Below are 12060 nucleotides of genomic sequence, written 5' to 3'. Positions count from 1 at the left end.
TAGCTGGTGATATTAGAAGGGTATTGGTTACATAACGGATCGTCAATTTCAAATATACATTTAAAATAGTTTCAAGTACGCTTGCCCCTGAATCCCCTGACAGTTTTTATGGTTTTACAATCACATTTTCCTAGATCTTTTCTCTCCCCCATTGCTGTGAAAGACTCACACAAAAACAAAGAGGGGAAACTGATGCATTTATACCGGCGAAACAGTGAAAATGACTGTATACAAAGTGCAGTCCCAAGTGAACAAACAAACCAAAACAAGAACTGAAGAAAAACGTATATTTTCCCCCTCTGATCATCATCATCAGCAGCAGCGTAAGTGCAGTGTGCCCAGCCAGTTGATATCATTGTCATCAGCCTGGTGAAGAGCCAGTAGCCCCCGTTGAAGTAAGTCAGCAGGCAATCGTCAAGGATATGCGACATAGTCTGAAGTTGACCACATCTACATAGTGGGTCATTAGAAAAACCCCATTTAAAGAGATTGGCCACACAATTTCCCTGTCTTGTTTCGAACCAGTTCAAAGATGGCCACAGGTGCCATGGCAAGTGAAAACCTGGTGGACGGATGGTTCAGGTGGTGATGAGAACGTGATTGACGGTGGTTGTTGCTGACCACTCATCACACCAAGTGAATTCCATCGTCATATGGCATATGAGACCATAAAGGGCATCTAGAAGACAGGCGAACTGGAGGGTGGTTGAAGCGGTCTGAGTGCAGAGGCAAGTTGCTGTTCTCATGGATCTTAGCCAGGAACATGATTAGGGTGACCAGATGTCCTGATTTTATTGGGACAGTCCCGATTTTGGGGGCTTTTTCTTATATAGGCATCTATTACCTCCCACCCCTGTCCCGATTTTTCACACTTGCTATCTGGTCACCCTAAGCATGATGGAAGCCCCCTCACAGCAAATGTGCTTTGTTACTAAGTATTGGCAGCCACAGCAACGGAGTTGCACATAAAATGCCGGTAACAATGTGCATAGCTTTGTTAAGCTCTACATCAACCAGCCCCGTGTGAGACGAGCAACACCAGACAGGAGCGCATTACTCTGCTGTTGAATCGCAGAGGGCAAGGACTGAGGTTCTAAGTATCTGGGCGCTTGCACCCCAGGTTGAGCTGGCCAGTTTTCTGAGCAAGTTGTTCTAACGACTAACTTTGGCTGCTGTCTTCCAGTGGTTGCAGTACGTCAGTGATCTATCCAATATGACGCCCAGGTAAACCGGGTTTGAGTAGTGCTGCAGGCGTTGGCCGTTTAAAAAAGTATTTAACTCATGGCTTGGACTTGCATTATGCAGATGAAATATGATAGAAACCATCTTGGGAAAGCTTGGCTGCAGGAGCCATGTACTACAATAGTCTGCCGTGAGCTTCATATCATTCCGAACTTGGTCAGTTTCTGAGAAGGACTGAGCTCGATAGCTGCCGCAGATGTTCTCGGCATAGATAAGCTTGCGCGAGAGTGTTGCTGGCAAGTCATTGATAAACACATTGAACAGTATTGGTGAAAGAACTGAACCTTGAGGACTGTTAATCTGACATTTCCAGGATCTGCAACAGTTGCCCATATGTCCTCTGAACTGCTGATTTTGGAGGAAGAGCTCTAAAACTTCAACCACCCAAAGCAGGGCAACTCGAAAGAGTTTACACAGAAGGCCTCTGCGCCAAACCGTGTCATAAGCGGTGGTCAAATCCAGGAAGACTGTTCCTGTCTTTAGTTTTTGTTGAAAACCATTTTTGATCAAGTTGGTCAAGGCCAAGACTTGATCACAGGTACTACGGCCTTTCCTGAACCCGGCCTGCTCAACCTGCAAGACAGCGTCTACCTATGGAGCGATTCATTGGAGGATCAAACACTGGATCAGCGTTCTTGTCGCTCTCCCCATCAGTACCCGGCCCAGGCTGGGAAAGCTAACAATCCAGCCATCAGACCAAATTCAGTAACAAGTCTTGATCACATGCCGTCTGACTCTGATCCCAATGTATCCTCTTCTGGTCACTTTCAGAAACAATCAAGTTAGCGTTCCATGTAACAATAGTAAGGGGGTGGGGATGGGGAGTAAGACACCAATATTATTTTTAAATGTACAATGTCTCTTTAAAATTCCAAATGGCTGGTTGGTGGCTATCAGATGGAATTTGTATCTTTAGAGATTTTTTTTTCCTTTTTTTCCTCTTTCAGCAAATATCTCTGACACCTTCAAATTCAACAGTTGGAGAGAATATAATATATACTTTAAAAAGTATATTAATTTGTAGTGTTCATGGTAGAATTTGTAATGTTCATGTAGCATTTGGATAATTTTATTTTATATTCCAATCTCACTTTTAACACCCATTCCCACTGGAGTTTTGCCTTCGACTTTTGGGGTTGCCTACAAAGGGAAGCTTAATTTGGATTAAGTCAGGCTATGAATTTAAGGCAGAATATCTGTTTCTAATGAACTCCATGTGTGGCTGCTCTTATTCTGAATTAGCTTAATCCACTTGGGAAGTGGATTAAGCTTCCTAAGTGGATTAAGTTTATTCAGAATAAAGCATTCTTTTTCTGGAAGCTAATCAGGGATGGCTATTTCAGAATAACTCCCTGTGTAGACAAGGCCTTCAATGCCAGCAAAATCAAGCCTTAAATCAGCATATATTTGCCAGACTGTTCTAGTGGGATTTGCATTTTAAGATTGATTTAATCACTTTTCTACATCATTGTACCATACCTTCCCCTCCTGTGCCAGATAGAAAGAAATGGAAGGAGTAAGGGCCAGATTATCAAAGGTATTTGGGTACCTAAAATAGGCCCCTAGTGGAGTTTTCAGGTGTGTAGAGCCTAAATCCCATTGAAATAAAAGCATTTTTAAAAATCCCATCAGGCGTCTATAGGCAGCTAAACTCTTTGTAAATCGGAGCAGAGAGTTTACTTGGTGCCTAGACTACATACTGATGCCCTGTACAGGGGTGAATTCATCCTTGGTGCTGACAGTCTAGTTTTGTTCCCACCAATTAACCCTGGTGGTTTCATATTCAGCCTATATGGAATTAAACTTATTTTCTGTGGTAACATTTGAAACAGTGATGTGACCAGTGGACAAGGACAGCACATCTCCCAGTTGCTAAGGAGTTAAAATTGCCATGTCATCTATTTGCTTTTGCAAAGTTCCGACCCGATGGCGTTTATACATTTACCATTTCCTTGTATTCTAAGATTTTGTTTCCTTTTTTCATAGGAACTCACTCTTCCACAGCTCCCCCAGTGACAACAAGTAAGCATGGAGAAATGGGAGGGATTGATCACTTAGGGGAGTAAAAACACCTGACCCAAACAAGATGCTGTGGGGAAATAATTAGAATTAATAAATAATGATAATATAATTCTGAGCAGCCAGTTCAGTAGCTGGTGATATTAAAGGGACACTGCTAACTGGGAAGTTAGTAATTTACAAAAAGGAATTCAAAGTCGTTTCAAGTCCTACACCAGACCCTAAGCTCCTCAGCCAAATTCTGGGGTTTTACAATTACATTTTCCTCTCCCTCATTGCCATGTGAGACCCACACAACCAAGAGAGGAAGCAGTGAAACTGACTATGCACAAAGTGTTCCTCTCTCCCTTTGCCGTGGAGAAGACCAACACAGATAATACAGGAAACCAATGAAGGCCCTGCAAAGACTTACGCACTTGCTTAACTTTAATCATGTAACTAGTCCCATTGCATTTATTTGGGACTATTCAGATACTTAAAGTGAAGCAAGTGCATAACCTTTGCAGGATCTGGGCCTGGTTGGCTATACTGGGCAACAGGTGACACTTACCTGACATAAAGAAAACAAATATCTTCCAAACCAGTAAAACTTTAAATTGCTCCCATACTCTACCATGTATACTTGATTATTCCTCCCTGTCCCCGCAAAAATATAATAGACTAAACCCCCATTGGTGTGATTTGGTGTCACTCTCACTATGGAGTTACACTGACTTACTCCAAGGATCAATTTAACCCAATATGTAAATGTGTACTGTAGGGTAAATGTCACATATTAGCACGTTGAAGGTTTACAGCAAATGGACAAGTACCTCACAACTCCCAGCAAGTTGAAATATAATAGACTGTGGGCCCAAAACTTGGTGCACAAATGCATGGGACTTCAATGACACGTAATGGCAGGATCAGGTCCTGTGTCTATATAAATTTACCAGAATGTTGCAGTGGTGTTTGCATTTTAAGAATTGTTCAATCTTTTTCAGAACTACCCGTTACGACAGCACCCCCAGCTACAACAGGTAAGGAGGGTACCAAGAGGAATGGGATACATGTGAGGTTAGCAGTAAAGCTGCAAAGATACTTGCTCTCCCCTTATTCTAGCAAAACTCCTATAAGTTTCAATGGGAGTTTTGCTTGTGTAAAGACTGGATGGGTTTGGGAGCCTTATCTTTCACGAGTGAATGAAAAAGAACTATTTTCACTCTGAGCAAATATATGTCTTTCTAACAAATGCCTTAGGCCATCAGAAGGCATTAAGGGCTCATTCCTTCAAGTTGCTGAGCATTCTGGCCCCAGTCCAGCAAATCACTTCTCCGTGTGCTTGAAGTTTATGCATGTGTTTATATGTTTTGCTGCATCAGAGCTGAGTGGTCTGCACCTGTAAGGATCTAACCTATAGCAATTAGGATTGAGACAAATAAAGACTTTGAGATTATCTTGTGATCTCCAAATACACCCCTAGCATGTCTGAATTTGGAGATCACTAGATAATATTCTACTACCAATTATATACCATGTTACATGTTCAGAGCTCGAGACGTACATCAGGTAACTGATATATCTGTGATGTGGTCTTATTATACAGTTGGTTCTCTTATCCACATTGTACTGATAGTGAAAGTGAGACATGAAAGAGGCTTGTTTTCCACGAGAAGTTTTTGCATCATTTGTCTAGGGCCAGTGCAGCTCCACGAGTGCTAGCAACAGTAGAAGCACTAGGATAAGACAGTGAAATGATAGTAAAATGTCTGTTCCGGTGCTGGATGCACAATGTAAAAAATCCTACGGTACGTACAGCCAATGAGAATAAATAATTTTTCCCAGGGCAACTCATGAGTCCTTTTTGGCCTTGTTTGCTTAGAGGAAAACTTTCAGGTTTAGAGTTGATTGCATATCATGAGTCATCTGTGGCCTTCCTGTTGCATGCTGGGCCAGATCCTCAGCTGCTGTAAACAGGCATAGCTCCATGGAAGTCAATGGGGTGGAGAGAGAGCTCAGTGGTTTGAGCATTGGCCTGCTAAATCCAAGGTTGTGAGTTCACTCCTTGAGGGGGCCACTTAGGGGTTTGGGGCAAAATCAGTAGTGAAGGCAGGGGACTGGACTGGACTTGATAACCTCTTGGGGTCCTTTCCAGATCTATGAGATAGGTAATATCTCCATATATATATATTCTACACCATCTGAGGATTTGGCTTACCGTCATACAGAATGTTTAAGTGTTTGAATCTTCTTGAGGCATGAATAGTTTAATAGGAGGAAAACTAAAAGTTTCCATCCTCCTGGTCTAGTGCATTGTTCAGCTGTGTCAATATCTTTCCTCTTAGAAGCACCTCTGCCCTGTGCAAATAAACCATGTCGTAGCAGTGCTAAGTGTATTAACCTACATCCAGGTTATACGTGCGAGTGCCTGGACGAATACTACTACACAACATTAGGATGTCAGGAAGGTGAGTTGGGGGTGATCCGTTTTCTGAATCCACTGCACAGACAGTGGTGCATTTTCTATACTCATTCTAATTTTCTCAGTGAAAATGTACATGGTCTGGGCAAGTCTCCTCCACTCTGACCCACGCTGAGTAGTACTTTACTCTGCAACTAGTTCCCATTGGGTTGACCTATTTTATCTCCTGAAACATTATTGAAACACAAGGATTAAACACACTAGAAAAAATTGCACTCCCACAGCGCTAAGGGTGTGGATTAAATTGTGTGAAAAGCAGACAGAATTCCTGGGGTAAGTAGAAGCTAATATTTATGGCCAAGGTTGTAAAAAAGCAGGTGCCCAAAATAGGCTTCCAAAAAAATGGCCTGATTTTCCCAACTGGGTGAGCACCCACCGAGTCCTGTGGAAGTGGGACTGCATAGGAGCTGCTAGGTGCTCAGCATTTGGGGAAATTAGGCCTCTTAGGTGCCTAAGGGCCAGCTTTTCAAAGTTATTTAGGTGTCTAGAGGTGCAGATTGGCACCAAGCAGGTTAGGCACCTAACACCCATGAGTTCAATCATTAGACACCTTTGGGCACCTCTGTACCTTTGAAAATCTGCCCCAAAATCCATATGTCATAGAATCATAGGACTGGAGGGGACCTCAAGAGGTCATCTAATCCAGTGCCCTGCACTCATGGCAGGACTAAGTATTATCTAGACCATCCCTGACAGGTGTTTGTCTAACCTGCTCTTGAAAATTTCCAATGATGGAGATTCCACAACCTTCCTAGGCAATTTATTCCAGTGCTTAACCACCCTGACAGTCGGAAAGTTTTTCCTAATGTCCAAACTAAACCTACCCTGCTGCAAATTAAGCCCATTGCTTCGTGTCCTATCCTCGGAGGATAAGGTTAATTTTTCTCCCTCCTCCTTGTAACAACCTTTTATGTACTTGAAAAATGTCCCCTCTGAGTCTTCTCTTCCCTCTCTGTCCTCTCTTCTCCAGATTAAACAAACCCAGTTTTTTTCAATCTTCCCTCATAGGTCATGTTTTCTAGACCGTTAATCATTTTTGTTGCTCTTCTCTGGACTTTCTCCAATTTGTCCACATCTTTCCTGAAATGTGGTGCCCAGAATTGGACACAATACTCCAGCTGAGGAGTAATCAGCACGGAGTAGAGCGGAAGAATGACTTCTTGTGTCTTGCTTACAACACTCCTGCTAATACATCCCAGAAGGATGTTTGCTTTTTTGGCAACAGTGTTACACTGTTCACTCATATTTAGCTTTTGATCCACTATCCAGATCATTTTGCATTTTAATCCTATCCTCCAAAGCATTTTCAACCGCTCCCAGCTTGGTATCCTCTGCAAACTTTATAAGTGTACTCTCTGTGCCATTATCTAATTCATTGATGAAAATATTGAATAGAACCGGACCCAGAACTGATCCCTGGGGGATCCCATGTCGACACCTAGGCACCCATTTATGAAAATCTTGGCTTATGCCATTAAATGCTATAATACTTAGACATATCCTGCTTTTGTTTGCATTTAGCCATACTCATAGTTTAACATTATTTTGGTAGAAGAACTACATCAGTTTTTCTTCCCTCCGTGCCCACTGATAGCAGGGTTTAGCCCTTTGTTGATAAGGGTTGGTTAAATGAATACTTATCCCTTCCTGTCTCCTCCAATAGAAGAAAATTAGCAAATATGGATCCTATGTAGAGCTGCTTCCTATCTCTAAAACATGGATAACCCAACATTGTAACCCTGTTTATTACAAATGCAGTGTAATGAATTAATGTCTCTGATTTATTTTTAGGGAAAGTATTCCCTGGACAGTTTACACTGAAAATAACGTATACCGACAGCATGGCAAATGAAAACACTCCGGAGTATGGGGATTTATACAGAAATATCACAGATTTTGTGAGTCATTTAAAATTTTTTTTCCATATATATTTAATCTTGAGATCTGCTTTCTGGAATGAGATATGTGCAGGAAGATATGGGGCCTCAAAGCGGAGTCTCGATCAGCGTAACTTACACCTTCCCGTATCTCCGTCACGGGATATGCTACGTAAGTCTAGATTCCTTTACACGACAGCCAAATTCTACCCTCAGATATGTACACACATCATTCCTACTGAAGTCAGTGGAAGTTGCATGTACATGTCGGAGATCAGAATTTGCCCTAATTTGCTTACTCGCTTCCCTTATGAAAAAGTCCCATAGAATGTAAAACAGACCCTATGACAGAGTGCTGTCCCTTTAAGAGCAAGGCAGGTTGGAAACCCTCTCCAAGGTATTAAATAAGAGTTGGTGCAGGGAATGCAGTCTGGGGGCAGGCAGTGGTGCAGAAAGGGCCTAGAGGCGGATAAGAAACTGAGTTTGGCAGTATAGGTTGTGCCTGAAGTATTGTTCCCTTTCTTTCATAGATAAGAAACCAAGATTTGGCCTTGTATACTAGAGCTGGCCAACAAATGGGATTTCTGTCCCACAGGGAATTCCAAGTGTGCAAGATTTTGTTTTGTTCCAAATAGGATCAAAACGTCGAACTTCAGAATTTCCCATGAAAGGGAAAATTCCCATTTGGGAACATATCAATGCTGCTGGCACCTGTCCCCTTGCACTGCTCCTTCCTCCTGGCTGACTTAAGGTGGCAGAGAGGGGAAGGGAGAAACCCCCAGACTGGCGACAGGAGGAAGTCTGAGGTGGAGAGGGAACCCCCCCTGGCTGATAGAAGGGAAAAATCCACCACCACCTCCATTTTTTTCCATTGCAACTTTTATAGAAATCGACATATTCCTGCAAAACATTTAAAATTTTGGATAAAATAGCATTTTCTGCTGGAAAACTGTTCAACTGGAATTTTCTGACCAGCTCTATTGTATACCTCAGATCTGTACAATTTTAAAGCTCTGGGAACCTGTATCCTAGGGCTGCTGTATCTGCACCCTTTTTTAAATTCAAATGTTTCTACAAGGAGGGTGGACGAATACATATTTATTTTCTTATTACAAATTCTGTACTTTTTGTGAAGCCTCATGTCTTGACTGGAATAACATGTACATCATAGTAAACATCATCCTACTCAGTGATAACTATTTGAACATCTGAAGAAGTGAGGATTTTACCCACGAAAGCTTATGCTCCAATACTTCTGTTAGTCTTAAAGGTGCCACAGGACCCTCTGTTGCTTTTTATTTGAACATCATCAGCAGGTTCGAGACAGTAATTCTCATTCATAAGAGTAAAAGTGGGTTACAGTTTTATACAGGAAAAAGTATTCCTACCATATGACCATAAGTAAAGGCCAACATTTTCAGACATTGGTGCTTAAAGTTTAGATGTCTAAATATGGATTTAGGCACCTACATAAGAGTCCTAATTTCTGTTCCATAAGTAGATGAATAGTATGAATGAGGGGAATGTTAAACACCATGTGCAGTTGTATAAACGTTGAATGAAGTCTTGGAACATCTTTCCTGGGGAAGTGGGATATACTGGGTGATTATACTAGTGTTCTTTAATGGACTATGATGATAGATTTGCTCATCATAAGAGTTGCTTCTTGGTGCCCCACGTGGCACTGATTGGTGAAGGGAAGGGAGATCTTCCCCTCCTGCTAAGAAGCCTCCTGTGCGAGGAGGTCTAGGAACAGAAGCCACTATGAGTTTCCCATTGTGGGATTTCCCCTGGGTACTTCAGCCAGGGGGATGGAATCTGTGTATGAGTGTGCCCGCACACACACATCCTTCTGCCATAAGAAGGGGGCTCAGCCACTAAACCTCCTGGAGCCACATGAATATCTGTCATCTGCTGGAGGAACAGGAACATCTCCTGGGCTCACTATCCTGCACATGCTCTCTAGCTGTGAACCTCCATTGGACCTTTGCTACCAAGGATTTCTCCATTATCCAGTGCTTCTGGGAAACCTCCCCCTACCTTACGTGGTGGGGGGAAGCTCCAGTGCACATGGTCGGGGGCTGGATGGGGCGGAGGTGGAGGCACAGAAAAGTTACCACTGCTTCAGACTCCACTAACCATTCACTGCTTGCCAAGGGGGCAGGGAGGGAAATGATGTTCATCCTGAACCCACCCCCTGGCTCCGTCCCTGATCTGCTTCCTCACCATGGATATCAGAGGCCCAAGGATGCCCCTCCATAGTGTCGTGGGGAACAGGGTTTTGGTTCCACCGGGGTGGCTGAGTCCTCCTCCCCCTCTGTCCAAGCTGGATGAGGAAGACCTGTGCACAGAGGCATCTCTTTAAGTGTGAAGCCTGGGAGGATGGTGCCCCCTACAGTGTCTGTATGTAGTGGTCATTTATTATTATACTCATAATTGTATGGCCCATTCCGGCATTCGTTGTTTAGGCCGACCTCTCTTAGGAGTCAATAGGAATTTGCCTGGACATGGCCTGGGGAGCTCTGGGCCTTTAATTTCCCTAACTGGCTCTGAGAGAGATGAACCCCACACATTTTCCTTGGCTATTTTGTTCTGTGGTCTTACAAAGGTATAAACCAAATTCATTTTATCTTTCATAGTTCAACACAACTTTCAGAAATGAGACAGACTATGAACAGACGATAATAGAGAATGTAAAGTAAGTTCAGCAGCTCGTGTGTGTGTGTGTGTGTGTGTGTGTGATCTCTCTCTGTGTACATAGCATAGACACAGAACGCATAGCTCACATTGCTTTCTTAGTTTGCCCCAGCTTATATACTGTCAATCCTCATTTAATCAAATGAGATGAGCAATGTGAAATGAACTCAGCTAAACGAGGTTTCAGATCAGTGGGGACTTCTTGCTTTTGGGGATGTGGCGCACTTTGGAACATACACATTTTAACATCAGAAGTTTCAGATTCATCCTGTGTGTAGGGTGAGCTGAGACAATATCCTACATACCCCTTGATGCACAGCAGAACTCCCTCTAGTAACAATGGGAGTTTCGCAAAAATATGAGAGTAGAATATGGTATTGATGTGGTACGTAAATTTTTAGGGCCAGATTCCAAGAACCTTAGTTATGCTGAGTAGCACTTTACTCCATGGGTATTCCCACTGATAATAGCCAATGGAGTAAGACAAACATGGCATAAGACCCTGTTCATCATGAATATAGGTATCAGAATCTGGCCCTTAGTAAAGTTACTATTGTATTCAGCAGCATTAAGAGGGAAAAATATTTTGGGGCACATTTAGGAGCACTCTGACTTCAGCCTTTTACTTATTTGTTCATGTACATATGCACTTAACACAATATGCAAAAATTACTTGGTAAATTGTACACCCATGTTATTTGAAAATCTGGCTCTTGAAAGTGTAATGATTAGGGTTAAGAGTGAAAACCTCATTACAACAGGGACTGGATGCCTCAAGATGTTACTAAGTAGGATAGAGCATCTTAAACCTCTTGGTTACCAGATGACATGAGATCCAGGTTGGTGCAAATAACCAGTATTCAATGAATTTGTGATCTCAGTCTAATTTCTAGTGAGCAAATGACCATTTCATAAAATCTTGTTGCAACTCATTTGGCATTCATTGGCTCACTTGTTGGCAGAGCAGAGACTAAAGAATGGGATGTGGAGACTGAATGATCTTTACCCCCTCAAGATGTTATCACTGGGTGAGAACCAAGAGGCACTGCACAGTGGTATAATGTGTCTGTGGGCAAATCTGCTCTCGCTGCCTATGATATGCCTGTTTGATTGATTACAAAAATCTGTTGTTAAAGTAAATGTGGTGTTTATGGTACTTTCTACAATTACACTAGATATTTATTTTTCAGACAAAGTTCAGCAAAATCTAAAATACAGAGTAAAGCGGAGATCAGTGGAACTAGTGTGACAGTAAGGAACATGTTTACAGTGACCACAAAATTAACCCCTGAAAATGTTACTAACCTCATAAAAGACGCAATGAAGGACAATACCAATTTCAAAATTGAAAGCTATCAAGGTAAGTACTACACTAAGAACACTGGCTGAGATTTTCCAAGACAATGAGGACAAAGCTCTTAGAAACATACCCTCCATTAATTTTAATGAGTTATGTCTAAATCCCCTAATCTACTTTGAAAACTCAACCATTCATTGTAACTTCTTGTCTTTTTGAGACACAGACAATGTTATATTTGTATTTGGGAATAGAAGAGAAATATTCATTTCCAAAATGAATCTTTTTCTAAATGTTACAGGTTATGTAGCTAATGGGAGTATTATTTTTTATTGTTTGTATTATCACAGAACCTAGTCATGGACCTGGAACCTATTGTACCAGGTGCAGGACCAACACATAATAAAAATATAGTCCCTCCCTTTAGACAGGACAAAAATAAAATAAATATGACTCCTGTGTTTCTG

The 12060-nt window shown here is 42.0% G+C and overlaps 1 protein-coding gene across 8 annotated transcripts in view; it reads left to right on the top strand.

Moving 5' to 3' along the window:
- MUC13 (mucin 13, cell surface associated) overlaps positions 1-12060 on the top strand; it is a 50580-nt gene that overhangs the window by 25251 nt on the left and 13269 nt on the right. For all 8 annotated transcript variants that reach the window (XM_065561530.1, XM_065561529.1, XM_065561528.1 and 5 more), the window contains 6 exons: positions 3229-3264; positions 4245-4280; positions 5586-5708; positions 7514-7620; positions 10239-10297; positions 11487-11656. In XM_065561530.1, coding sequence (XP_065417602.1) covers positions 3229-3264; positions 4245-4280; positions 5586-5708; positions 7514-7620; positions 10239-10297; positions 11487-11656 — 531 coding nt within the window. The remainder of the gene's footprint in view (positions 1-3228; positions 3265-4244; positions 4281-5585; positions 5709-7513; positions 7621-10238; positions 10298-11486; positions 11657-12060) is intronic.

Source organism: Chrysemys picta, chromosome 11 (assembly GCF_011386835.1).
Source record: "Chrysemys picta bellii isolate R12L10 chromosome 11, ASM1138683v2, whole genome shotgun sequence".
Lineage (NCBI taxonomy): Eukaryota > Metazoa > Chordata > Testudines > Emydidae > Chrysemys > Chrysemys picta.
The sequence above is the reverse complement of the archived record's forward strand: the minus strand, read 5'-3'. Positions and strand labels throughout refer to the sequence as shown.